This window comes from Trichechus manatus, unplaced genomic scaffold, assembly GCF_000243295.1.
Source record: "Trichechus manatus latirostris isolate Lorelei unplaced genomic scaffold, TriManLat1.0 scaffold00057, whole genome shotgun sequence".
In the NCBI taxonomy this organism is placed as follows: Eukaryota; Metazoa; Chordata; class Mammalia; order Sirenia; family Trichechidae; genus Trichechus; species Trichechus manatus.
In genome coordinates, this window is record NW_004443993.1 from 15,121,152 (window position 1) to 15,148,504 (window position 27,353).

Sequence of the window (27,353 nt, forward strand, 5' to 3'; positions counted from 1 at the left end):
CCGGCCCACGCCGCCCCTCACCCAGCACAGTGCGCTTCTCCAGGTAGGCGATGATGTCCTTCATGTACTTGGCCATGTTTTTGGTGTACTGCAGTGCCTCGTCCACGCCACCCTCACAGCGCTGCAGCAGCATGTCCACCTCCTCGGGGGGAGGGCAGCCTGCAGGGGTTCCCACTCAGCGCAGCCCTCACCCACAAGCCCACCTACAACTCCCAGCATGCTCAGCCCTGGCCCTCTGCTACCTCGTTGGTCCACCATTCAACCCCTCCCACCTGTCCATTCAGGCCCTCTGCCCCTCAGCCCACTTCAGCCCCTTTCCCGCCCAGCCTCTGTTCTCTGCCGCTGGCCAGCCTTAAACACATCCCTGTCTGCTGCACGGTGGAGACTCACCTCCGTCACAGTCCTCGGTGCTGGGGGGGGTGCCCTCACCACCCTGTCCGTACAGGTGCTCCATGGCCTGTATGGGAGGAAACAGGTGAGGCCAGCCCCATGCAGGGCCCTGTCTGCTGGCCTGACCCAGTGCCACACCCAGGGCTCCCCCACCCTGCCCCTGCTCACCTGGCTCGGGTCTCCGGGAGGCACCGAGAGGAGGGTGCTAACGTCCACTTCACCCATGAGGAACTCGGACACGCTGCAGGGCAGGGGTCAGGGTTATATGATCCCCCCGGAACCGACCCCCCAGCCCTGCTGGCTGCCACAATCACTCACGTGCTGCTGAAGGAGACAGCAATGGTCTCCAGGGCCTTCTCAAACTCCCGCTTGTCTGCCTCATTGTTGCTCTCATAATGGAAGCCTGGGAGGCAGAGACTACCATGAAGGGTCCATCCACTGGGAGGTGACCACCCCTGCAGCTAACTGGTGGGAACCCTTAACCCAGTGGGAGCATCAGTGAGCAGTTGTGCCTGTCAGACTCCTATGCATCCTTCAAAACCCACTTTGGTTTTACAACAATTAAAAAAAAAAAAAGTGTGTAGAGAGAAATTTTCTGTAAAGAAAAAAGAAAAAAAACAACTTCAAGCCATAAAGACAGATGAAGTCCTGATACGTGTTACAATATGGATGAACACCGAAAACATGATGCTGAGTAAGATAAGCCAAACACCAAAATACTGTATGTTCCAGCTTCTATGAAATAGCTACAATTGGTAACTGCATAGAGACCAAAGTTTACTAGCGGTTACCAGGGGCTGGAAGGAAGAGGGAAGGGGGAGTCTTAGCTTAGGAGCTCTGAGCTTCTGTTGACAGTGGTGGGATGATCTGCAAAAGGATAGAGGTCAGGCTGCACGACATGGTGAACATAACAATATCACTAAATTGGACATGTAAAAATGCTGAATTGGCAAATTTTTTTTATATGTACATAAAACCAAAAACCAAACCCATTGCCGTGGAGTCAATTCCGACTCATAGCGACCCTACGGGACAGAGTAGAACTGCTCCATAGGGTTTCCAAGGCTGTAATCTTTACGGAAGCCAACTGCCACATCTTTCTCCTGAGGGGCCGCTAGTGGGTTGGGTTTGAACTGCCGACCTTTCGATTAGCAGCCCAGTGCTTCGCCATTGAGCCACCAGGGCTCCTCCTTATATAGATGTATATTAGAAATGAATGAATAAGATCAACTTATTTAAAGCACGCCCCTCAAAAAAAAAACCCACTTCAAATGTCTCCTCCTCCAGGAAGCCCTCCCAGGTGGGGCCCTCCCTGCTGCCTCTACTGCCCCTGCTGACCTTTGACCTTGTTGATAAGGTTGCCAGCAGCCGTGAGCGTCTCCACGGTGTTTAACAGCGGGTGTTTGAAGATGACTTGGCGCATCACACGGAGGGCCTCGCCCAAGCACTCATGCGCTAGCGGCCGGCGGGCCTCCAGGAGGTCTGCGGACACAGCTAGCGTGAGCCGGGAGGGAGGAAAAGCCTGTCCACCTCCTCAGAGCTCCCACCCCCGATGGGGAAACTGAGACAGAGGTGGGTGTGGGTGGCTGCCCAGGGGTCATGATGGGATCTCGGATGATGTATTGTCCCTCTCTGGACTGCTGGTCCCCTCTGCTCAGAATGACCATCCGCTGTCCCCCCAGAAAGTGAACTCTTTGTACCTCAAGCTGCAGCGCTGGCGCCCCTCCTCCATGCAGCCCACCCGGCCCCTCCCCTGCCTGAGGCCCTGGAGGGACTCAAGGTCCTGCCCAGCTCTCTCCCTAGCCTGTCTGCCCGAGTACCCCATTATCTCAGTCTGCTGGCAGCCATCCCACGAGGTGGGTACTCTCATCACCCCCACTTTGCAGATGAGGAAACTGAGGCAGAGAGAGGGGAAGTGCACTTCTCAACCATCACACCGCTTCTCCGTCTACACTGGCCCCAAGCCCAAGGCATTAAATCCCGCACCCCCACACCTGCAAACGTTCTTAATTGGAAAAAGGCAGTGCGCGCGGCGGATCACCAAGCGTAAGGCCCGCACGGTCTACGTGGGAGAAAACAAAAGCATAGGAACCGCAGAAACGGCGGAAAGCTGGCTGCACTGGTGCCGGCAGGGGCGGGGGCCTGGCCACGGGCTGGGAGGGCAGCTTTGACCCCTTTGTCCCCGCTGAGTCTGTGCCTTGTATTAAAAAAAAACAAAAAACATTGCTGTCAAGTCAATTCTGACTCATAGTGACCCTATAGGACAGGGTAGAACTATGCCATAGGGTTTCCAAGGAGCAGCTGGTGGATTCAAACTGCTGACCTTTTGGCCAGCAGCCAAACGCTTAACCACTGCGCCACCAGGGCTCATCTAGGATGTTCAAAAAATCAGTGAAACTTAAAATTAGGTGTCCGTCCCCTCTTTGCACCGAGGTCCCCGCTGAACGCCGCGCCCTGGGAGACTCAATGAGACCCTGGCCCACGTTTACTGCTGACTCAAGGAGGTGGGAAGGGGGCTTCAGGAAGCCGAGCACGCAGCTGACTGGTGGCCATGCCCTCCGCCTCACATCCTCAGCCACCAAGCCCCTGCACCCACCAGGGAAGTCTGTGGCAGGCGGGATCCCTGCAAAGGGCCAGATACCCGGCTCTGCGCGGCAGCTGCCGTGTCGCCATCTGATGGGCTGCGTGTGTTCTGAGCGCCGCGAGACCCCAGAGCAGGGAGGCCCCCTGCCTTGCACTGTGGCCTCACCTGGGGGCCCGGGGTGCATGGTCCCGGAGATGCACAAGCCTCAGCTGTGGGGTGGGGCCGTGGATGCCGGGACCAGGCAAGCGGCTGGCTGGTCAGGGTCTCCCAGGGCTGGCTCCCGGCCAAACAGCTCTGGCCAGTCTGGAGGCCCCACCCCCAGTGGAGGAAGTCCTGCCCCAACGACCTGCTCGCCCTGGCTAGGGTCCCAGCTCCCCTCCACTCCAGGCACAGTAGTCAGGGGATGCTCCCACTCCCAGCCGGCCACCGACCAGATTCCAGGGCCGAAGGAGCATGAGAAAACAGGCCCACAGCCAAGGTACCTGGAAGGGGCGTGGCAGCCACAGCAGACCCCTGCCCCGCCCACGTGGGCCATGCCCACGGCATCTTGGTCTGACTGTGCCAGGGTCCCCAGGCTGAGGTGTGGCACCCACTGACCACAACCATCACAGTAATAACTAGCCGTGGATCGCGCTCACTGCAGGCCAGATGCCGAGAACACTACTGTCTGAGCAGGCGTAGGACCCCAATTTACAGAGAGGCGCCCGAGGCTCAGAGGGGACACTGCTTGCCCAGCAGCACACAGTGGGTCAGGGCAGAGCTGGGACTGGAACCCTCATCCTTCCCAGACCCTTCCTCCGGCCCTGACAGCCCCCATTAACGCCGGAAAGGTACAGAGGCCCCTCCGCTGGTCAAGGTCAAATCCTGGCTCCGAGTGAGCAGGGGGTTGGGACAACTTGGCCTCATCTGTAAAAGGGGCGGCTGGGGAGCGGCTGGGGAGCGGCTCAGAGCGCGTGGTGCAGCCCTGGCACTGTGGTTTCCGGGAGGATGAGCGGGGGCACAGGCAGAGCAGGAGGTACTGTGCCCTCCCGCCCAAGATGCCCGCCGGGGCTGCCAGGGACAAACAGGAAGCAGATGAAAATAACTCGGCAGGAAGCTGGTTGTCAGCAGCCACGTGGAGCAGAAAACGGAACTGCCATTCCATGGCCCCTCACTCCCAGCAGCTCCTATGCAGGTCCTGCTTCTTGTCCCTCCTGAGTCTCCCACCCCCAGTCTGTGCCCCACTGCCTCATCCGTCCTCTGCTCTAACACCATCTATGGCTCCCCATTGCCCTCAGGATAGTTCCTGCCTGGTATTCTCATGTCTTCACCTCACATTTTACACACCTGTCCCTTGTTTTCCAAACGCACTACAGTTTCCATCCTTCTGAGCCTGTGCACATGCTGTTGCCTCTGCCTCAATGCCTTTCCCTCCTAGTTGCCCCCAAACTCCTACACTCTCCTGAAAGCTTCAGCTGCAATGCCCTCTTTCACACAGCTCTCCCTCCAACCCCCTTCTGAGCCTCCTCAAGTCCCTCCCTCCACCCCACCTTAACCCCACAGGGCTTAGGGTATCTGTGTCCAGCTCTGCTTTCCACCAGCCTCAGGGCCTGCGGATCCTCACCTTCACGAAGCACACACTCTTTGAGCTTCTCCAGGCCCTCAGCGAAGCGGGCCACATCAGCCAGCAGGTGGGCAATGTCATCGATGGCGTCGGGGCAGGGTCCCTCGGCGCTCAGCTCAGCAGGGCTGGCCGCTGTTAGTGGGCTGCGGTGGCCCCGGCCGAGCGTCCAGGAGCCGGCTCCCGACAGGGGGAACCCAGCAGCACTGGCGTGGCGGCTCAGGCTGGTGGGCCGCTTGAGTGTGCCGGTGGCCTTGACGTTCAAGGCGGCAGCTGGTGACTCCAGGCCAGGTCCAAGGGAGGCCGTGTCAGCGCCATCTTTCCTGGGCAGCTCCTGGGGGAAGGAGAAGGGGGAATAGGGGTGGCTAAGGGGCTGTTCTAACTCACACTGCCTCTTTCCCCAGAAGTGAAGTGGGGCTCTGCAGGGGTCAAAGGCCAGAGGTCGCAGGGCTGAGATTTGACACAGTACCCCCCCACCTGTTACCCAACATCCTCTTCCCCACAGCTTGCACAAACAACGGTCTCTGCCCAAACCACAGCTGGGGGGTGGGGCCTGCAGAGCACAGGGGAGGTGGCACCCCACTTCCTGATGGGGGTGGGGAGGACCTGGGGCCCTTGTAGCCCCGCTCAGATCCCTGCAGACGCACCTACTTCCCTGTGAAGGCACATCTATAGGTTCCTATAGGTTAAGGGTCTTATAGATCCCAGTCCCATGGATACCCCCAGGCCCCGTGGACCCCTCAGGCCCTATAGACCCCCCCCAGGCCCCAGAGACACCCCAGGCCCCATAGACACCCCAAGACTTATAGACCTTCTCAGGCCCTGTAGACCCCTCCAGGCCCTTCAGTTACCCCCAAGTCTCACACACCCCTCCAGACCCTGCAGATACCCCAAGTCCCGTAGAACTCCCCGAGACTCTATAAACCCCACCGAAGTGTCATGGACACCCCCAGACCCCGTAGACCCCCAGGTCCCATAGACACCCCAAGTCTTATAGACCTTCTCAGGCCCTGTAGACACCCCCAGGCCTCTTACGTACCCCCAAGTCTCACAGACCCCCCCCCAGACCCTGCAGATATCCCCAAGTCCTGTAGAACTCCCTCAGAACCTGTAGACCCCACCGAAGTACCATGGACAACCCCAGGCCCCCAAAACACCTCCTAGTTCTGCAGATATCCCCAAGTCTAGTAGACTCCCCCATACCCCTGTAAACCCAGCAGATCCCATTACACACCCTGTTGTCTTATAAACCTTCCGCTTAATGGCCCCGCCATAGTCCCCCGTTGTTCCAACGATGCCTGAGCCCAGCACGTCCCTGAGACCCCCAACCTGCAGAGTCCTAAACCCAACACAACCCCAACCCTGGCACCCGCCTCACCCACTGTCCAGGCCCTGGCCCTCAAAGGGATGGGGGAATGTGGTAGCCACCCCAAAGGGCCCCTACCATGAGCCAAACGCTTCTGTCCCCTCCTGTCCTCGGCGGCCCCTGCAATACTGCTCTGTGGGGGCTGTAGCTGTTCCCCCGCCGCCTACCCAGCATGGCGCTGCAGTCCCCTGTCCCCTGAGCTTGGAGCGCGCCCTTCTCTTAGGCAGCAGGGTGTCACCCTCAGGTCCCCGCCTGCTCGCCGCTCCCTAGGAGACACCACTCACCCCCAAGGACTGCGGGCTGGGGCTTCCCGCCCGGTTCTTCTTTGAGATGGAAGGGGTTTTCATGAGCTCCCGCTTCTTCCTGGAAAACATGGTGGGCCCCAGCGGGCGGCTGCTGGAGGGGGCGGGCCGGGGTCTCAGCGCTGCAGCTCCTGGAGCTGGCTGCCGAGGGACCACATTGTAGCAGGCCACCCAACCCCCCCACAGCTGACAGGCCCACGTGACAGGCCCAGCCCTTATTGGCGGCCCTCCCTCCTCCCCGCACAGGAAAAGGCCTTTCGAGGCCGTACGCAGATCTGCTCCCCACCCTCCCTCTGTGGCCTCAGCCTGCTACTCCGCAGAGTGGGCGCGAAGCTGGGTCAGGCCCCGCCCACCTGGCCCTGGTCCCGCCCAGAACCCACCCACCTACGGCCCCGCCCCAGCTCGGGCCACGCCCTCAGCTTCCTCCTTTACCGGTTCAGCCCTGACGCAGATGCCCGCCCGCGCGCCCTCGCGCCCCCGCCTGGCACTCTGCGGGCGTACAGGCAGCACAGACTCAAGGGATACCGACCTCATTCGACTGGGACACGCCCAGATGACACATTACACAGACACCTGTGCTCTATTATGTACAGGGGCGAACTCTCACACACGATCAAACCCCAGCCACGGCCACCAGCCCAAAGTCACATGTCGCCTGTCCAGCCCCACACCTCTGGAGACCCCTCCTGCTGACCTCGGGGCTTCATCTCCCAGCTCACCCGCCCTGAAGCCCCAGCCTAGTAGTGCCCACCCAAAGCTCCCACTGAATTCCAGGCCTTGCTGGGGCTGGAGCTGGGGGCACACACATCGACCACAGTCACACTGGGCAGTGGGACACAGATGCAGAAACGGTGATAAGACGCCTGTGGCCACCACACCACGTTCCTGGGCGAGGGGCATCAACTGTGTGTAGAGGTCCCCATTCCCCATCACTTCCCTCCTTTTGGACCCTCTAGTCTGAGCCCCGCTCCTTAAGGAGTTCCACCCCCAACCCAGAAACCCCTTTCCCCTCCCCGATCCCGCCTACTTTCATCACTGACTTCAGTGGCAGGGGTGGGTCTTGGGGGCACAGGGCAGGCAGAATGCAGCCCCCCATGCCAAGCCCAACTCCCAGGGTCTGCATCCAACCACAGCCAGCCCAGCAGCCCCTTGAGGACCCTCTGCCCACCACTCATTTCGCTGAGGGCTGGGATGGGGGGCAGCTGCCAGAGGGCTCCTCCCTGGCCTGTGTTCTGGGCTCAGCCGCTAGTCTCCCAAGTGGCAGGACATTCCCAAGCCCTGACCTCATCCCTTCCAGGGCCCCGGCACTTACAGGTGCTGCCTGAAGGCACCAGGCCCACGTGGGCACACACGGGCACAGTGCCATGACCACGCTCTGGTTAAGTGCCCACTTACACGGGAGACATACCCAGTCCCGGCCAGGGGGCCCAATTGGCTCACACCGACCCCTGACCAGCACCTCTGCATTCACAAGCCCACTTACACACATAAGTGTACGAGAGGACCCACACCCAAGCATGTGCACAGACGCAGACATGCGTGTCACCCGGCGTGAGAACACACATGTCCATGGTCACACCACCAGTCGTCTCTTTATTTCCTCCCGGCCAGCTGCCCCTCCCAGAACCTGGATCCCAGCTCCAGGCCTTCTGCACTGTCCTGCCCCTGGGGAAGGGGGCTCAGAGCACAGTCTCTGCAGCACTGGGGTCCTCCAGGAAGCAGCTGATGCGTTTGGGGCGCTCCAGGCGTTGTGCCAGGTACATGCCCACTCCTGCCTCCTTCTGCAAAGTGTCCTTTTCGTCCTCTTCCTTCCCTTGGTCCTTGGAGAAGTACAGGAATACCTGGCGGGTGGGCGGCGGAGGGGGTAGGAGGGATGGTCAGCCCGCAGGCCTGGCGCCCGGTGCCCCCAGCCCCCATCCCAGGCGGCAGTCACCTCCTCCAGGGTGGTCTGGCTCACGGAGAAGTCCTCCACGCCGTGCTCCGCGCCGTGTGCCGCCAGCTCGCCAAAGACGCGTCCCAGGGCGCAGAGCCCACCTGGCGGCAGCTGGAAGCGCAGGCGCCCACCGTGCGCCTCCCGCAGCTCGGCCCCGGGGAACGCCGCCGCCACAAACCCCACCGCCGGCTTGGGCTGTGTGGCGGGCACCCGCAGGGTCAGCGTGTGGCCAGCTCCGAACCTGGGGCAGGTGAGGCCAGGGCTGTTGGACTTGCCCTCGGCCCACCCCTACACCTGCCCCCGCTGGACTCCCCCACCTATCCAGCACTCACGGTCAGGCCCCTGGCTAGTCCTCCCACGCCTAGTGCTCATCCCCCCTCTAACACCCACCACTTCCACCGCCCCATCACAGTGTACCCTACCTCCTCCACCTCTGCTCAGGGCCCCGCCCTCACCACTCTGGCCCCCACCTCTACCCCTCCTCTAAATTTGCCCACAGCCTCAGGCTCACTCATCAGGCCCCGCCCCCACTCCCCTCTCCAGGACCCGCCTCTAACCTGGGCGCCACACGATCCCTCTTCCGGCCTCTCCTCTAGCCCCGCCCACCACATCCCTCCTTCCCTCCCAGTCCTGCCCCTACACCTGTCTGGAGGCCCCGCCCACTCACTTGCCCTTGAGGTGCTGCGCGCTGCCCAGGCAGCGGAAGCGCCCGTTGGTCATGATGGCCAGGCGCGTGCAGAGTGCCTCACACTCCTCCATACTGCGGGACGAAAGCCTCGAGTCCGGCCGGGCCTGGATCTCAGGGTGCCAGGACCACCCCTCTGCTCCGGATAACCTTCGGCCCCTCTTCCCACTAAATCCCCACACTCCCGTGCCTGGCATCGCACCCTGGGGTCACCTCTGGCCCAGCTGGGTAACAGCTCCACCCTTCAGGACTACTCATCCCGTGCACCCCAGCTCTGGACATCCTTGAGGGGGCCTGGCCCACCTCTCACCCCCAGCTCCATCAGGACCGGCTGGGGCCCTCCCACAGGGCTTGCACCAGCACTGGCATGGGGCCCACCTGTGCGAGGTGAGCACCACGGAGCGGCCTTCCCGCACTACGGCCAGCAGGCTGTTCCAAATGAAGCGCCGCGCTTGGGGGTCCATGCCCGTGGTCGGCTCGTCCTAGGAAAGAGAGACACCCATAAGCCTGGTCCCACCTAGGACCAGGCCCACCCTCGTCACCACCGCCCCCCCACGCACCAGGAACACGACGGCCGGGTCCCCAACCAGTGCCACAGCCGTCGCCAACTTCCGCTTGTTGCCACCACTGTAGGTGCCGGCAGGCTGATTGGAGTAGCGCACAAGCCCAAAGCGTGCCAGGCACACGCGTGCTGTCTGTGGGGCAGGGCCAGAGTGAGAGTGAAGTGGGGACAGAGAGCAGGTGGGACAGGGCCAGAGGGAGCACGAGGCTGGGAGGAGTCTGACTCACCTGGGCTACCTGAGCCTCCGGGATTCCACGCAGACGTGCAAACAGCTCCAGGTGCTCACGGCCAGTCAGCAGCTGGAAGACAGCATCAGACTGCGGACAGTAGCCCATGTGGCGGTGAGCAGCGGCCGATTCCTGAACCACGCTGAGGGATGAGGGGACACAGGACTTAAGGAACTGGCTAGACCCTGGCCGTGCTGAGTGGCGACACGGGGAGTCTCAGGGCCTGCTTCTTATTGGCGAGGGGCAGAGGGTGTATAAAGGCCCCCCACCCCAGCCCCCTCACCTGTGGCCCACCAGCACAGCCTCGCCCGCGCTGGGCAGCATGTCCCCAGTCACCATGCGAAACGTGGATGTTTTCCCTGCTCCGTTCACACCCAGTAACCCAAAGCACTGTGGAGATACATGACCAGCACTCAGAGAGGCCCCAGCCCTTGTCCCAGCACCTCTGATTCCCCGTGAGGTGGGCTTCTCAGTTTCTGCTTGGAGAAGAGGGACCTCTGGGGTGTATGGGGAGGCACAAAGCTGTCAGTGAGGACCGACTTCACGCATGGAATGTGTTTAATCAATCCTGACATTCAGTAGCTAGCCAGTAAAGCAAACACAGCAGGTGCTCAAGAAACAGAATGTTTCCGGCGCACAGTAGGTACCTAAGGACCAATGGTACCTAGTGAGTACTCAGAGATTTGGTACAGGCAGTCCAAGGTGGAGAGATTTGCCAGGACACAGTAGGTATTTGGTAAAGAGTTACTGCCACTTATACTAACACAACAGGTATGTACAAATGTGGATTGGCCCCTAGTAGGTGGTCAATAAACAGCACACTGCAAATAAATGCGCACATAGTAGGTGCCTGAATGTAAATGTGTACAAAGCAGGTGCCATGAGCAAGTGCTTGGTACAGATGTGTATACAGCAGGGGCTCAAAAAATGCCTATTGGTGCTCAACAAAAGGTGACATTCAATACAGCTTTGGTATGAACAGTGGGCACTCAGTAAAGGTTTGTTGCCACATAGGAAGGCTCAACTATGCTTTAGTGCACACGATTGGTACTCACTAGATGTTGGCACATAGTAGGTAATTAATGCTTACTGGCAGCCTACAGGTGCTCAATAATTTTTTTCCTGTCCTCAGGGAAAGCTTACTAATACCTTGTTGCACACAGTAGGGCTAAATAAATGTAAGCATGCAGTAGGTGCTCAGTGAGTTTGCTGGCACACAGCAGGTGTTCGTTAAAGAACTGTATGTGCACAGTAGGTGCTCAATAAAGAGCGGTGAGCGTTCAGTAGGGCAGCCGTTCACTGCCTCTGTATGCCCTCCACCCGAGACTTACCTCACCAGGGGGGATTCCCAGGCACAGGCGGTCAACAGCCGGCATCCTCTGACCGTGGTACACCTGGGAGAGGAGTGCAAGCCCCTGAGGACGGGTAGGTGGGCTGGTGGGAGCCCCCCACCAGCGCTGACCTGTCCACACCCACTTTGGTCAGGTCCCTCAGCACCAGCACATCATCATGGGTGTCCCCTCGGACTACCCGCTCCCGCTCACGGGCCACATCCTCTTCTTCCTCCCCCAGAGGCGGAAGTGGACGCAGCTTGGGCCTGGGGACAGAGATAAGAGTTGGCCCAAAGCCTGCCCCCTACTTCCTGCCCCCTTCCTCCCAGTCCCCCACTGACTGTGGAAGGAGGTACTGGCGGTACTGTAGCAGGAGCGTGAAGAGGAAGAAGAGGGGCCCCTGGACTGCCATGGCCAAGAGGTTCTTGCCAACAACCTCCCAGCGCAGAGGTGATTGGAACTGCCTGTCTCCTGTGGGTACAGGAAGAAGGGACTGGGTCACTGGGAGGCTCGGTTTCTGGCCCCTTCCCCATCCCAACCACCCTAGATTCTTAAGGGAGAGGGCCATGAATCAGATGGGACATTCAACTGAGGTTTAATTGCCATAGAAAACTGTGATATCATTACCTCCCTTATTTAGGGTCTTAGGCCTCTTGTGATGTGACCCAAGATAGAATTAGCTTTTGTGACTGCCCTGTTGTAGCTCTAACTTAGCCCAAACTTGGGGCTACTTATGACACAGTTCTTTTCCTGGGGGCTGCTTTTTGTCCCCACCTTGTAAACTGATTCTTGGATGACACTGCCAAGGGTGTTGGCTACCTAAAGGCATGGACCTGCCTGGCAGGAAGTTCTCACCCAGGCGCTCAAAGGCATCAGCCACGGCCTGGTTCCGCACCATGTCAATGAGCCCTCGGCCCAGGCAGAAGTGAGGGAAAATGAGGAAGACCCGTTTCAGGATTTGGCTCACCTCCTGCAGCTTCTGAGTAGGAACAAGAAGAGGGAGGTGGGTCAGGGGTGAAGGCCAATGCCCTGAGCTAGCCTGAGACCCAGCCTCACAGCACCCCACCTTGTCAGAGAAGAGTTCAAGTACAAAGGTAGCCATGCTTCCATTGATGCCAATGAAGAGGTTGATGCAGGTGAGCACCACGTAGGCCGTGCTAGGCACGGAGAAGAAGAAGGAGGCTGGGTACATGAGTGGCGTGATTGACCAGCTGAGGGAGCAACAGGGGCCACCAGGGCAACTGCTCAGACACAAGGCTGAGCAGCCCCAAGAGGAATACATATTTTCCCTCATCTTCTGTGCCTTAGGCCTCTATTAATGTGACCCAGGACAGGATGAGCTTTTAAGGCCACCTCAGCACATCACTGAATCAGACCATGCTTGAGGTCACCTCAGACCTCCACTTCTTCTCCCCAGAAGCTCCCTCAACAGCATTAGGCAGAGGAGGAAAAGAAGGGCAGTGAGAATGGGCCTTCAGGAGCTGGAAATCTCACCCATACAGTAGCAGCAGCAGTACAAGGGCAGGCAGGTTGGCAGGGGCCACATACGCCTTCTGCTGGAAGGCCAGGAAGATGAGCACCACAATGCACACTGGCACTAGGTAGTTACACTGCATTGGGAATGGCAGGTACTTGTGTCAGTGCGTAGGGGCAGGGACTGCCACCCTCAGCCCTGTGCCCTACCTTAATCTCCCTGCTCTTGGGGCAAGAAGACATGAGGTCTCCAACAATCCCCAAGACCCTTTCCCCCACCCTGGGCCATCCTGGACAGGCCTCTGCCCAGAAGGGGCTGGAAGGGACAATGGCTGGGCCCTCACCGCTCCAGGAGGCTCCATACCATGTCCCAGAGAAAGTTGCCGAGCCAGTAGAGGGTGGGGGGCAGGCCCCCCACAAGCTGCAGGTGTTTGGCTCGGGTGACACGCTCCTCAATGAGGACAAGGGTGAAGCTGGCAGGGACAAAGGACATGGCGAAGACCACACAGATGGAGATGAGGACGTCCACTGAGGAAGCCATCCTGAGGGCAAGGGTACAAGGGCTATTGGAGGGGAGAGGGCACGCGAGCTGCTAAGAGAAGAGCTGTGCGTGTCACGGATGGGACAAAGGTCTATAGGGCCAGTCACTGGTGGGGGAGATGGCACAGGCCATTTGGGGGGGGGTGGCTGGGTCATTCGGCAGGGAGAGGTTGTCCAGGTCTCTGTTAGGATAAAGGTTGGTGGGACGAGGGTGCGTGGGCTGTAGGGGGAGCCTGTTGAGGCTGATGATGTCCTGTTACCCTGGCCAGGAATAGCGAGGGGCAGTCCCTGTTCCCTGTTTCCATGGCTAGGGCGTGGCAAAAGTGAGAATCTAGTTCTCACCACCCTAGACAGCAGAGGCCCAGGTGGGAGAGAGTGCACAGGGTGGAGGACTCACAGCGCGACCTCAGACAGCTGTTCCCTGGTAAGGTTCAGGGGGTGGTTAAGCGTGGTGATGCTGTGGGCACGGTGCGTGGAGCCTGGGGGCAGGTTGGCACGGAGGAGTGCATTGTTGGCTCGGTTGACAAAGGCCACCATGGCATGCCAGCCCTTGTTGTTGAACCAGACCTGGGGTGGGGGCAGGGCGGGGCCTGGGGTCATGGCCAGGGGTCAGGGTGGGGGGTCGGATGTGCCCCCCTGCTGCCTGCCCACCACCCCCAGCTCCCACCTTGAGGCTGTCCTGAGCATCTAGGCCATGAGCCCAGGCTGAGAGGCTGCTCAGCGTGCGATCCAGGGCCCCACCAGATGGGGGACTCAGCAGTATCTGCAGGTCTTTCACCCAGCGGCCCACATCCTGCCCTGAGGGCAGGCCTGGATCCCGGCCCCCCAGCGAGAAGCCCCCATACCTGCGTGGCAATGGGGGCAGGGGGGGCAGCTGAGGGTCCGGGGAGGTGAGGTGGGGAAGGCCCCCCCCCAGGAGGCAGGGAGGGGGTGGTGGGACTGGAACCCAGGGCAGGGGACCTCCAAGTCAGGCCCATTCTCACCTGACCTCGTTCACTCTTTTCTTGGTTTTCAGGCTATGGGAGAAAAAGACAGGGACAGGGAGAGATAGAGATCGGGGAGAGACAGAGATCGGGGAGAGACGGGGGAAGAGATGAGAGAGAGACAAAGACGGAGAAGGACAGAGACAAGGGGAGAGAAAAGAGAGGTAAAGACAGAGACAGAGATGAGGACAGAGAAGAAGAGAGACAGACAAGGGGAGAGGTAGAGATGGGGAGGGAGAGAGAGATGGGGAAAGACAGAAATAAAGAAGAGACACAAGAGATAGAACAACAGAGAGAGAATCGAGAGGGTGAGACAAATAAAGAGAAACCTGGGGAGGTGCGGAGGGCCCCAGGGAGGCCCCATCCTGGAGCCTTAGGCTGGGGTCCCCTGACCAGCCCACTTCCCGAACCTAGGTCCCCCAGCTGCAGCCAATCCCGGGGGCTCACCCCTGGTGCACCAGGCGTGGATAGGTCTTGACCAGGAAGTCGGACAGGTTCCTGCCTGTCAGGTTCTGCACCACCTCACCCGAGCCTGTCAACGCCTGGGGCGGCGGGGGGCCGCCGGCTGCAGCCGGGCAATCAGGTAGTAGACGACGGGTGCCAGGTCGGCTGCAATGGCAAGCTGGAGACGGAGACTCGGGGGTCCAGTTGCCCCTGGCCAAGACCTCAGCCACGTCCTCAGGCATCTCAGGCACCAAGAATAGGCAGGAGGGGAGCAGCGTGCACTTGGACTCCCTGCAGGTGTGGGGGCCGGACTGTAGGCACCCAGGCTTCCAGGGGCGTCCGGCCCACCAGCGAGCATGGAGGGTGTTCTGGGCACCCAGCCCAGATGGGGAAACTGAGGCCAGAGAGGGGCGAGGTCCAGGCTGGTGGGCCCTCACCTGTCGGAGGCATTCTGCAGGTACAGCTCCTCCAGCCCTGCCTCCTCCAGCAGTGCCTTGAGCAGGCGGGCACTTTTGGGGTCCCCTGGGGTGTCCTCGCTGTATGTGTGAGGGGTGCAAGGTCAGAGCTGTGCCCACAGGCCCTGGCCCCACCCTCCCACCAGCCCCTTCCCTCCCACACCCACCTGAAGAAGGACACTCGGGTCCCATACATGTCCGGACTGAGCTGCAGCGCCGGGTAGTACCCAAAAGGTGGTATGATGAGGCTGAACACTAGCGCCAGGCCCACGAAGAGGGCAGGCAGCACGATCTAGGGGGCGACCCATCAGCGGCTGCCTTGCCTGCCCTTCAGACTTTCCAGCATCCTCTTTCCTCCCACTCTAGAATCACCTGTGGCTCCCCGGCATCTGTACCCTTTCCTGCTCCCGCTCCAGAACCTGCTGTGGCTTCCTAGTGCCCTTCCCCTTCCCCTTGCTCCCGCTCCAGAACCAGCCATGGCTCCCTAGTGCCCTCACCCTTTCTTGTTCCTGCTCCAGAACGAGCTGTGGCTCCCTAGTACCCTCAATAACTGTCCTCATAGTGAAACATAAATGAGCAGGTAGTTGAATTAGGCCACCAAGTAGTCAGCTAGCAGGGAGAACAGGCACCTGGGGCCTCCATGTGACCTGCCTGGTGCCTGGCCCCCTCACCTGTGCAAACAGGCCTCGGCGACTGCGGCAGGCCAGCAGAAAGCGCTTGAGAAGCAGGGCCCGGAGCTGCTGGCGGGTCAGCACCCAGCCCTGCACCCGGCCTGCAGCATCCAGGCCAGAGCCCCGCAGGGCCTGTGTCTCCAGGGCTGACCCAGCTGTGGAGGACAGGAAGGTAAGTGTTCACGCTGTGAGTGACTGGCAGAGACCACCGGGCCACAATGGGAGACTCACCTGGCTCCCCATTCTCCAGGACTGGCCCCTCAGGCTGCACCATGAGCCGCGTGGTGGTGACTGGGGCAGCAGAGCCCATGCCCGGGGGCTGTCTGTGGCTACCTCCTGCGGGACCGTTGAGGGTCATGGGTTAGTATTGAGCCTAGGGCTGGGTCAGGCGTCACTGTTCAGCCTGGGGTTGGGGTCAAGGTCACGGTCAGGGGTGGGGGTCAGGGCTATGCCTTGGGCCAGATTCAGTTGGTAATCAGGACTTGGCCTAAGGTCAGGTCAGCTCCATCTCTGGATTGGAGTCAGGGGACAGGTCAGGGACCAGTATCCATACCCTCTGGGTCTGTGTCCACACCACAGTCCTCTACCACCTTCAGGAAGATCTGGGGATACAAGCCAAGGGGGTTCAGAGCCTGAGGACCCACAGGAGGGGAACCGGAAGGCTGCTCACCCCTCATACACACTGTGGGTTCCCAGGGGCCCTCCAGACTTCCTTCCTCCTGCACGGGCTGCCTCCTCCCCAGAAGGGCCTCCTCCCCGGAAGGTTCTTGCCATCAATACACAAACTCCTACTTAGCCCTCAAAGCACCACCACACCTCTTCCAGGCAGCCCTCCTGCACAATGTGTTTAACCAACACCCCCCCACCCCTGCACCTCCTCGAGGCTGGTGTCTGAGATCCCGTAGCCACTGAGCCCAAGCTCCCCGAGCCGTCCGTCCAGCTCATGGAAGAGCTTGGCGAAGCTGCCGTCCAGGGCACCCACGTAGGGAAGGGCCAGCACCAGCTCGTGCGGCAGCTCCTCCACCAGCCGTGTCCCGGGCACCTGGCGCTGCACCAGGGCCAGAAGCTGGGCTGTGTCTGGGCAGGTGGGGGGCATGTCAGGGCCCTTCATATCAGGGACCTTGGCACCCCTATCCCCATCTCCCCAGGGAGGGGGCTTGGGCTTAACCTGGGGTCGGGGCTGGAGTCCTGCAGGGTCAGGGGTGGGTTGTGTGTGAACTCCGTCCAGGTTAGGTCATAAGGAAAGGATTAGAGTTTGGGCTCAATTTAGGGACAGGGTCATGGGGGTCAGGCTTAGCCTAGGGGGCAGGGGTCTAGTCTGGGTACCACCACCCCACCATCCCGTCCCTTCTGGATTTTCTGCCCCAGCCCTCACCGGCCACTCTGCTCTGCTCTCCTTCCTGCCTTGTGTCCACCCTGTGCTTCAAGTCAGCATCACCCTACAGGCAGAGGGACTTCAGCTGCCATGTCTTCCCGGGGCTGGGCAGAGCCTTGGGGGTCTGGGGTCAGCTCCAGCCCTCACCTGCATGCTAGCAGCCAGTGGCAGGGTACCCTTCACCAATGTCAGGTAGTAGCCAGAGCCCAGGTGACGACGCAAGAAGAGTGGGGAGCCACAGCAGCACAAGCGGCCGCCTGTCAACATGGCCACACGGTCTCCGAGCAGCTCCGCCTCATCCAGGTGGTGGGTGGAGAGGATCAGTGTTCGGCCTGGGCATGGAGACCCAACCACGTGTACCCTCGGGCCACCTGGCCTTTGCCCAAGCTGTGGTCTCTGCCAAGGATTGCCTGCCCCACACAGCAAACTCCTACTCATCCCACAAAACCCCATCCCCAGCACTTCCTCCTTGGAAACCTTTTCAATCCCTCAAGCAGAATCCAGGGAAACCTCAGTTGCCCCCTCCTTACCTTTGCGGTATTTGAGCAGCAGTTCCCAAATGCTGCGGCGGGAAGCAGGGTCCACTCCAGCCGTGGGCTCATCCAGGATAACGACCTGAGAGCCCCCCACAAAGGCGATGGCCACTGATAGCTTCCTCTGCATCCCACCTGGGCAGGGACAGGGGTGGGATCTTAGCAGGACCCCAGCCCTGGGCAGGGACGGGGGTAGGATCTTAGCAGGACCCCAGCCCTGGGCATGGAAGTGGGGGGGATCTTAGCAGGACCCCAGCCTTGGGCAGGGATGGGGGTAGGATCTTAGCAGGACCCCAGCCCTGGGCATGGATGGGGGGTGGGATCTTAGCAGGACCCCAGCCCTGGGCAGGGACGGGGGTGGGATCTTAGCAGGACCCCAGCCCTGGGCAGGGACAGGGGGCAGGGTCTTAGCAGGACCCCAGCCCTGGGTGAGGACAGGGGGCAGGGTCTTAGCAGGACCCCAGGGCTGCCTCCCTCTCTCCATCTGCAGAGACTTCAGGGACTTCAGTTCTTGGTTCCTCCTGGGTCCCCCAGACCTGCCCATCTGGCTCTCCTGGTTCCCAAACCCCTTGGGATAAAGCCCCAGGGAGCCCCCACCCCCAAGGTGGAGGCAGTCTCCCCAGGCCAGGCTCACCCGAGAGGTGGCATGCCTGTGTCCAGCGCTTGGGGATGAGCCCTACATCCTGCAGCAGCCGATCCTGCTCGGGCCCCACAGCAGCAGCGCTGAGCCCCTTCAACCGCCCGTAGAACCAGACATGCTCTTCCACTGTGAGCCTGCGACAGTGGGCCGACATTGAGGGTGCCTGGTGGGTGGGGCCTCGGAGGACACCCCGCCTCTGCACCCCTCCCCGGTACCCCAGCCCCACTCCCGCCAAGACATACAGGTCGAACAGCACGTTGTACTGGGGGCAGACGCCCAGGTGGGGCCGGATGGCTGCCATGTGGGACTGGACGTTGTATCCCAGGACGAAGGCAGAGCCACCGCTGGGAGGGAAGAGGCCGCTCAGGATGGACCTGGGGAGGCAAGGGTCTCAGGGGAAACCGAGGCCCAGAGAAAAGGACTGTCTGTATTTATAGGGCACCTACTGTATCCCTGGCCCAGTTGGGTGTTTTGTCCCCGTTTTACAGGTGAGGGAAATTGAGGATCAGAGAAAATACTCATTACCTGCCCACCGTGTACCTGGTGTGAACTGGATTCCCCACCCCTGATTTACACCTGTCGGGCCACAGTTGCCTTCCGGTTCAACAGACAGGGAAGCTGAGGCTGGGGGAAGGGAGGGGAGGGCCGGCGGCTCACAGCGTGGTGGTCTTGCCGGCCCCGTTCTGGCCCAGGAAGGCGGTGATACGGCCCTGGTAGAAGTCCAGGCTGAGCCCGCGCAGGGCTGGCTGTGGACTGCCGGGGAAGTGCTTCTCCAGGCCCCTCACGGAGACACCGGGACGCAGGCCGGGGGGTGCCTCTTCCAACAGCACTGCCGGCGGTCACGGAAGGAGGGCAGACTCAGCGTGGGAGCAGGGGGCAGCGCGGTGACTATGGGGAGACTGGGGAGAGGGGTCTCCGGGTGCCTCGAGAGGGTCAGGGGCAGCAGGGACCCTGGCGGGGGGGGTGTCCGTGAGACTTGAGAATTGGTAACAGCTGGCTTCTGTAGGTGCTGATACATTTAAGAGTGAAGGAAGCCCCAGGGGCCTGGTGGTGTCCAGACGATTGGAGCCTGGGGGGTTTGGGGGAGCTAATGGGTCCAGACGGGGGAGGGGCTAAGGCTTGTCCGCCTCACCTTCTGGGTCCTGCGTGACGGGGGTCGGGGCGGGGTCCTTGGGCGGCAGGGGCCCACACCAGTAGCTCCTCCGAAAAGGGAAGTTCCACGGTTCAGGGATCCCGTACTGGCCTGGGGGATCGGTGCTCAGTTACCCCTTGCACCCCAGAGCGCGCCTGCTTCTGGCTGCACACCTGGGATCAGGGAGTCCAGGTACTACGCGGCCGGGAAATCCGCGCTCGCCCGCCTCACAAATACAGCCACCAGTGCGCATATATCTAGAAGCCCTGCCCCCTCACCTAGGGACCCGGCCTCCAGGTACCAAAAGGCCCCAGGCCGCACCTCATCCAAGGCCCCGTCTCTAGACACAGCCTCTTGTGCCCAAGTACCAAGGGAGCTAACTTGGCCTGAGGGCCTCCAGATAACAAGTGGCCCCAGGCCCCGCCCCTCAGTTCAGCCTCCCGCGCGTCTTTGCGCCCGGGTGCAAAGCCCCGCCCCCTGCGACCTACCTGGGCACACGGCCTCCAGGTACCAGGTGGCCAGGCCATAGAGCCCAGCGTCCAGCAGCAGCAGGCCTGAGACCTGGGCCAGGCTGAAGACGTCGGCCGCGGGCCCGGAGCCCACGTTGTGCCACTGCGCGCCCTCTCCCTGCTCCTCCAGCAGTGCCAGACTCTCGCAGCCGAAGCCGAAGGCCACGGGCGACAATAGGCTCTGCGGGCGAGGGGGGCGGGTCAGCGGGCAGGCGCGGCCCAGGGCGCCCCCCACCCGGCCCGGCCCGCTCTCACCGCGGCCACACGGACGCCTACGGGCAGCTGGTCCCGCCATGCCACACACAGCACGTAGGGCAGGTAGAGCGTGAAGTAGGCGAGGCCCCCACAGGCGGCCGCCAAGTTGGCGCGCGAGAAGAAGGTGCTCAGCAAGAAGCTCTGGACCACAGTGGCCACCGCGAAGGTCGCCAGGAACAGGAAGACCACGGCAGGGTGGCTGTAGGGGAGGATGTCCCCGAGCTGCAGAGAGCAAGGGGCTCTTAGGCACCGGGCGCCCTATGCCTGTTACCCTCCGGCGCGCGCAAGTGCGTGCCTGTTCTACAGCTGGGAAGGTGGAGGCGCGCGCCCACCTTGAGCACCAGCACTAGCAGCGCGGTGCTGAGAAGAAAGGGCCCGAGACAGCTGACGAACCAGCCAAGCCAGTGCACTGCGCGGCCTAGCCCCATGGCACGCATCGTGTCCCGCAGCCGCGTCTCCTTTTCCCGCACCACGGCCTTCACCGTCAACGCCACCGAGTAGATCCAAGCCAGCGTCAGGAAGAGCGGCAACGACCGGCTCAGCACGCGCAGGAACCTGGGGCAGGAGGCGGCTGGGGTGGAGCTGAGACCCTGTGCAGTCGACCCACGTGGCACAGCGGTCTGTGCCCCGGATCCTGCGCCAGGGAGTTTCGTCCCCCTTCTCACCCTTGGGCTCCTGACCCAGCTTCAGGATTCCCTCGGGAACCCCGTCTGCTCCCACTCAGGTCGCAAAGACCGGTGCCTCTGAACCAGCAGTTCCCCTTGACTGAGTAGGGAACCCAGGCAATTAAACCACTTTTGGGGGCTGGGGACTGGACACCCGTGTTTTTGACGCTCCAAGCCCTAAAGATTTTGGAGACGTCAGCCATCCGCCTCACAGGGGCCTAGTTGTGCTGCCCTTAAGGACCCTGACCCCTGGAGCCGTGGGCCCCTCAGACCCCGATCTGCTGAGTGGGGGAAATAGGTGGGGAGAGGGCGCCGGCGCTCACAGGTCGTCCACAAAGCACGGGTAGGGCATCTGCTGCAGATAGAGGCCTGCGCGCGGAGTGGCGCCGCTGAGCACCCGCACAGCCGCGCGCTCCAGCAGGTCCTGCAGGTACACGAAGCCGCCCCATACGTAGCGCAGGTCGGTTAAGGGGTCAGCAGCGGGGCCGGGGTCCCAAAACCTGCAAGAGGGGTATAAGGGGCAGATGCGGTCAGCTGTGCAGAGTGGCCTGGGAACTCCCAGTTCGCCCACATGCTCTTGCAAAACACAACCTTAGCTCCGCCCACGCCACGGGCTCAATTACGCACCCGATCCCGCCCGCCACACCCTTGGCCTCGCCCATCACTGCCCTCAACCTACAATCACTCCCATCTTATTTCAGACAGCGCCCACCAAGACTTGCTCAAGTACCTTATGCAACCTAGGCTCCACCTATCACAGGCCCCAATTGGTCTGAGCCCTGGACTCTGCCCACCATGACTTTGAGCATGCGGCACTAGGCTCCACCCATCGTGCCCCCCATAGGCTGAACGCACCCTGACCCCACCCACATGTACCTGGCCCCGCCCACCCACGGCCTCACCCACACCTGTCCCTGATTTTATTGGTCCTCATAACGTTGTCGATGTCCATGCGGATCTTGACACGCACGTGGCCGGGACTAGAGTCCCGGGCTGGGGTCGCGGAGGGGTCCGGGGAGTCCTCGGGCCCCAGGAAGACGAAGCCGGCCCAGAAGCGGCGCTCGGCCAGCAGCTGCTGAGCCCGCACCACGAGCGCCGCCTCGGAGGGCGCTGCCTCCAGCTTGTCCAGTGACACGCACTGGGGGAGGGGGCGGGGGTGGGCCCAAGATGCCCCCCCTCTCAGACCCACTGGCTCCTCCCCCTGGACCTCAGGCTGGGCTGTCTGCCTTCTCGGAATCCCTCCGCCATCAGATCCCCCGAAAGGCGGGCGGCTGCCCCCTCAGACCTCGGTAAGGTAGGAGGTCTCCCCTTTCAAGCTCTACAGAGACGCAGTCTTTCCCCTCAAACTGCTCCAGGCCTGGAGGCCTCCCCTCCAGACCCCCGCAGAGCAAGCTGTCTGCCACCTCAGGCTCTCCCCAGGACAGGGCCCACCTCCCACTTTGGGTGCCCAGGACAGGGCCCACTTCCCCCTCAGATCACCAAGTTGCGCCCTGCCCCCGCCCCCGCCCCAGACAGAGATCCCCAATCACTAAGCCCCTCACCTCCATCATGCGGCCCAGCATGCCCACCAGGCGCCCTACATCAGTGTGGGCCTCCCGCCAGCTGTAGCCACCCCTGGTGGGGTCCAGGAAGGTGCGGAGGGCCTCTGTCAGCTCCTGGCCTCCGGGTCCTGGCTGACTCCTTTTGTCCTGCATCTCCAGGAGCCGCTAGGGGGCAGTGGAGGTGGGGTCTGTCTGCATTGGGCCTTCACAGCCCTATCACCTCTCTTCCCATCGACAGACCCTGCATCCCTATCCCACACCTGTGACAGGCCTGCCCTTTGCCTGGAAGACCCTTCTCTGTCCTTTGCCCAAATCCTTCAGGGAGCATATGAGCCTGGGGGGCGGGGGGCGGGAGTAGAGGACGAACGTGAGGCAAGCCTCCATCCTGGGCCCCACCTGCAACACGGCCACGTTTGAACTGTCGTTCATGAAGTTGGAAATTTGGGGTCCCAGTACCGCCCACGCCTCTTGGATGTCCCTCAGCAGAGCCAGCTGCTCGAAGGTCTGGTTCACCTGCACGGAGGCGGGACACAAGATCAATATCTGCCTCTGACCCTTGGCACATGATGGTCCCTCTGCTTGCAGTCTGGTGAACTCCTACTGCCTTCAAAATGCTGTTCTCATGACCCTCTCCAAGAAGCCTCCTGGACACACCAGCCCCGGCCCCTTCCTGCTGGCCTGGCCCTGACCCAGTAGCATCAGGACCACCCTCACCTGGGCCATGAGCTGCCGGGTGAAGGGTGTGTCAGGTGTGAACAGCAGTTTCCCCAGGACCAGTGGCTCCAGGCGCCTCCAAAGCAGGCGGGACGGTGGGTGGGTGTCCAGGGCCCCCATCAGCTTGGTGCAGGCAGGGCCTGGAGCAGGGGCATCATGATGCCTGGCCTCCCATGCCCACTGCCCCACTTCCCAGGTGGGAAACCCAAGGCCAGTCACTCACTCAGGCCACCGTCCACCAGGGCTGGTGCCGGCTCCTGCCCCCTGAACTCCCTCAGGTTGCTGTCCTCATACCAGTTGAGGGAGGGCACTCCTGGGCCCCCAGACCCCCTGGCACCACACAAGGCCTCTATCACTGCCTTCAGGGGGCTACTGGCCTCTCGGGGTCTCTGCAGCAGGGTTCGCAGCTCAGCCAGGCTGGGCAGCGCCAGGAGCTGGAGGAAGGTCAGGAGAGGGTGACTGGCAACACTTCCTCCAGCACCATCCCACCTCCAAGCTTTAACCAGGGCGGGGCTCTCTGCCTGGTTCCCAAAGGGAATGCCAGGGGATGCCTATCGCCTCCCCCTCCAGGCAGCCTGCCCTGATTGCTCCCCGCCTGGGGCTGAGGATGGGGAGGGCCTCTGACCTCCTGGGCCAGGTCTTTGGCTGCCTCCACAAAGCCGTCCATGGCCTCCCGAGCTTGGCCCAGCACAGACCCCAGTGGGTCCTGTGGAGAGAGACTAGGTAACAACGACTTTGATTGAACTCTTGCTCAGGGTCAAGAACTCTGCTAAGTTCCCAGGTGGTCCCCATTTTACAGAGGGGAAAACTGAGAGGGGCTTTGTCCAAGGTCTCACGGACTGCAGTCCTCACCCCCATGCCAACCATGGCTGACGGGCACAGACAAGACAAGGAAGACCCCTTCAGGGACAGAGCTGGAGGCTGGGGGCAGAAGCCAGGAGAGGGGAGCAGCTGGCCCAGGACAGGGCAGTGCGGGGACTCCCTGGGCCTGCCCCACCTCGCCTCACCCCTCGCAGCAGGGTCCCCAGCAGCTCAGTGGCCAGTGTGGCTGGCATTGACAGTCCCTCCTGTGGATGGTCACTCTGTTGAGGCCCAGCTGGGGGCAGAACACGCCGGAACACAGGGGTTACGCAAACATCGGCCTGAATCTCCCCATCTGCCCTGTGCCCATTTCACAGCCAGGCAAGTCGAGGCTCACAGCCTCCTCACCTGTCCTGCCTGCTGCCCTCAACATGGGCATCAGCTTCCCCAGGCCGGCCAGCGTCCTGTTGGCATTGGGGCCCCCCAGGACACCATAGGCTTCGGCCAGGAGCCGGGAGACCCTGGGGACAGAGAGAGGGTGGAGCCAGGAACTCAGATGGGCACCGCCACCCCCAATGGCTTGCACCCACTGCTGCCTGGTGCTCACAAGGAGTCGTTGAAGTTGTTCAGGACCCCGGGCTCCTCGCCAGGCGTGGGCTGCGCAAAGCAGGTGTTGTTCATGTTACAGATGAGGCCCTGGAGCCAGGGCACTGTGCCCGCCGATGGCAGTGGCTTGTTGGGGAAGTGGCCTGCGGGGAGACGCCCTGCATTCGAGGCCTTGCTCCCTTTGCCTGAGTCCCCACCATTTTGATCAGCCCCCAACACACACACAGATTGCGTGCCTCCAGTGACAGCGAGCTCACTCCCAGAATCATTTATTGGGTGCCTGGGGTGTGCTGCGGGTCACTCACTTGGGGTCCCTGTGAGCCGGCTGATCCATTTGCCTCCCCCTGCCCCCACAAAGTGCCTGGTCCCTTGGGGGCTTACACTCATGGTGCTCAAATGGGGGGTGGGAGTGGCGGACGGCTACCAGGATGAAGAAGAGAAAGAGAGGCCACAGCAACTCGACGAGGAGTTGGATCTGAGGGGACAGTGCAAGTGGAGGGCTAGTGGCGGGCAGTGGAGGGCGCCTGGCCCTTCCCACCCCGCCCCGCCGCTGCCACGTTACCGGCTGTCTCCGGCGATACGTGAAATTCTTCCAAAGCAGCAGCATTAGCTGCGTCCAGAAGGCCATGGTGGGACTAGATAGGCGACAAGGTAAAGGGGTCAAGACATGGGTCAGGCCGAGGACATGCTGTGTGGCCAAGGGAAACTCCCAGCCCTTCTCTGGTCCTCATCCTTCTCCCTCACTGCGAGTTCTAGGAGGCTCTACTTAGGGAGGGGCGAACAGTTGGCGCGCTATAAGGGACTCTGCCCTACTCCAGCAATGGAGTAAGCCAATGGGAGCCCTGCCCGAAGCCATTCTCGCAACTGATTGGTTGCCAGCGCTGTCGCTCCCTGGCGCGGTGGCTGGGGTCTGGAAGACCCTCCCCCTAATCCCTCCTGGCCAAAGCCTCGGTTTAACTCTTTTATCACCAGGCCCCACCCTAATCCCACCTGCGGGCCTCTCCCAGGTCTCCCCGGCTCCCAGCGCCCTTCCTGGCTCTCTTCCTCCCCTTCCCGCTCCCACTCTCTAATGAAAACGGCAACGAATAACTAGTGTGCTGAACCCCCCTGAGTGGAAGTGCTAGATTATCACCCATTTTACAGAAGTGGAAACTGAAGCCCAGAAAGGCCCCAGAGGGACAGGCAGGGTCTCTCGCACCCCCTGTGTATTAATTTATCCCTCCGGAGCTCGGGGAAAAGGCAGCTATGAAGGCCCCTGGAACCAGCTGGACTTGGAAGTCTAGCCTGGCCTACCTTGTACAGATGGGGAAACTGAGGCTGCCATAGAGACGGGAACTAGGACCCTGGACCCCCGAGCCTCACTCCAGGGCTCTTGACATTACGCCAGACTTAGGATCTGAGCAGCAGCCTCAGTTTCCCCATTTGTAAAATGGGGGCAGGGGGATAGCAGAATTCTAAGCTGGGAAGGGGCTGCAGGTGTAGGTTGGCAAAGGCCGTCCCCAGTGACCCTGTTGCCCAGCCTCCCCCTTGTGGAGCAGCAGTCACTTCTCCCAACACTCACCGAAGGGGGTGAAGGGTTAGTGAGGGGCTGGGCTCCGCTCCCAGCCTCTAATTCCCAGGAACCCGCTTCCCACTTCCCCGCCCGCTCATCCTCGAGTCTCGGGCCTTCCTTCCTCTCCGGGTCCCTCTCACCGTTCCAGCCTCCCAGTTCTGGGGGCCTCCTCTCCGCCGGGCAGCGGCCTGGAGCGCGGCCCCTTTAAGAGGGGCCCCCAAAGAACGCAGAGCCCCCGAAGCCGGTCGCCCTTGGCATCCAGGCGACTGCAGATGCACCCGGCCCCGCCCCCTCCAGCGACCATTGGTCGCTGCACCTGCCACTCACGGACCAGCCCCCTCAGGAGCCAAGCTCATAGAGGGGGGAGCGGGGCCACAGTGCGGCTGCGCCTAGCCTGGTTTCTTAAAGGGGCCGCGCGCCTCTTGCTTCGTCATCGTGGGATAGAGCCAGGCGCGGGCCAAGGCACCCAGGGGCCAGCCTTCGGACACACCGGCCAGGGCCCAGCCCAAGGAGCCCAGCTGTTTTCCTACAATGCACAGCCCCAGCTGTCTTCCTACGGTGCGCAGCCGCCTGCAATACCGCAGCTACTGGTTGCAAGAGGCCCCTTACTACCCACTTCCTACTGGGGGACCCGGGTCCTAACCACTCCCCCGTGACCCTGGGGAATTCGACCAGAATCATCATTTGTTCCTCATTCATTCATTCCACAAACATTCCTTGGCCCCTGTGACGGGCCAGGCGCTGGCTGAGGTGGGAAGGGGCCCATCATTCTAAGTTGGGGTCCTGGGATCTAACGATCACTTGATTTTGAGAAAAAAACCCGGATCTATTTCCCAGTTCTGGAAAATGGGTCTATTTCCCAAGCTCCCTGTGAGGATGGGAATCCAGAGCTCAGAAGGCGCTGGGGAGGAGGGGGTGGGGAGCTTCCGCGGTGAGGCTTTTAAGATGTATAGCTTACTAGAGAGGGCAGTGGGGAAGGGCGGGATGGAGTGTGGGTGGGGCTGGACTCTGCCTGGGCATGAGGGTCCCACATTCTCTAACCCCTGAGAGACGTCTAGGACACCCCCTTCTTCCCCTGGCACCTCAAATCATTCATTCCACCCGGACTCACCTGTGGCCTTGGGCCTCAGCTTCCTCCTCTCCCAAGAGGGCTGTGAGAACCAACTCGGGTGTGTCCCCCTTGCCCCCCAGACCCCCAAGGGCCCCAGAAAGCATCCACACCAGACACCCTCCATCTCCCAGCCTGCCTTCTCCATTCAAAACCCCAACTCTCCAGCCACTTTTTTTCCCTAAAAACAGAGGTTTTTATTGCAATTTGGTCCACAGTGAGTATTTCACATTATTTCATGGTCCCGGGGCTCCTGGTGGGGGCTGGTCCCCAGAAGGATCTTGAGTGGGGGACCCTGTGCAGTTCTTGGCAGGGGGCAAGGCAGGGAGACAGGGGTCATCTGGGAGGGCCACCCAGTAACATCTGCAATCAAATG

At 61.4% G+C, this 27,353-nt stretch overlaps 2 protein-coding genes across 4 annotated transcripts in view; both read right to left on the minus strand.

The window, feature by feature from the left end:
• ARHGAP45 (Rho GTPase activating protein 45) overlaps nt 1-6,527 on the minus strand; it is a 15,901-nt gene extending 9,374 nt beyond the window's left edge. The window contains exons 1-7 of one of the 3 annotated variants that reach the window (XM_023733338.1): nt 6,019-6,140; nt 4,578-4,908; nt 1,729-1,872; nt 709-793; nt 559-631; nt 391-457; nt 22-159 (exon numbers count right to left, since the gene is read on the minus strand). In XM_023733338.1, coding sequence (XP_023589106.1) covers nt 22-159; nt 391-457; nt 559-631; nt 709-793; nt 1,729-1,872; nt 4,578-4,908; nt 6,019-6,114 — 934 coding nt within the window. In that variant the 5' untranslated portion in view covers nt 6,115-6,140. Of the gene's footprint in view, nt 1-21; nt 160-390; nt 458-558; nt 632-708; nt 794-1,728; nt 1,873-4,577; nt 4,909-6,018; nt 6,141-6,224 lie in introns of those variants that run through there. The other 2 variants (XM_023733339.1, XM_023733340.1) reach the window with 2 other exon arrangements.
• Nucleotides 6,528-7,815: 1,288 nt separating this feature from the next.
• ABCA7 (ATP binding cassette subfamily A member 7) lies at nt 7,816-26,999 on the minus strand. The gene is made up of 47 exons (XM_023733341.1): nt 26,010-26,999; nt 24,880-24,952; nt 24,699-24,792; nt 24,319-24,460; nt 24,120-24,232; nt 23,918-24,006; nt 23,536-23,616; nt 23,134-23,344; nt 22,911-23,050; nt 22,593-22,709; nt 22,197-22,361; nt 21,564-21,793; nt 20,979-21,155; nt 20,323-20,545; nt 19,991-20,212; nt 19,715-19,916; nt 19,227-19,337; nt 18,752-18,923; nt 18,337-18,468; nt 18,089-18,228; nt 17,452-17,589; nt 17,069-17,253; nt 16,922-16,985; nt 16,421-16,623; nt 16,100-16,148; nt 15,778-15,882; nt 15,547-15,701; nt 15,043-15,167; nt 14,858-14,956; nt 14,424-14,711; nt 13,977-14,009; nt 13,661-13,838; nt 13,391-13,560; nt 12,818-12,995; nt 12,475-12,590; nt 12,047-12,191; nt 11,836-11,959; nt 11,322-11,451; nt 11,126-11,246; nt 10,981-11,043; nt 9,933-10,039; nt 9,650-9,791; nt 9,421-9,555; nt 9,239-9,342; nt 8,843-8,935; nt 8,176-8,416; nt 7,816-8,083 (listed from the first exon to the last, which is right to left on the minus strand). Exons 1-47 carry the CDS (start codon nt 26,171-26,173, stop codon nt 7,922-7,924), a joined length of 6,651 nt encoding a protein of 2,216 aa, XP_023589109.1. The 5' UTR covers nt 26,174-26,999; the 3' UTR covers nt 7,816-7,921.
• Nucleotides 27,000-27,353: the final 354 nt, after the last annotated feature.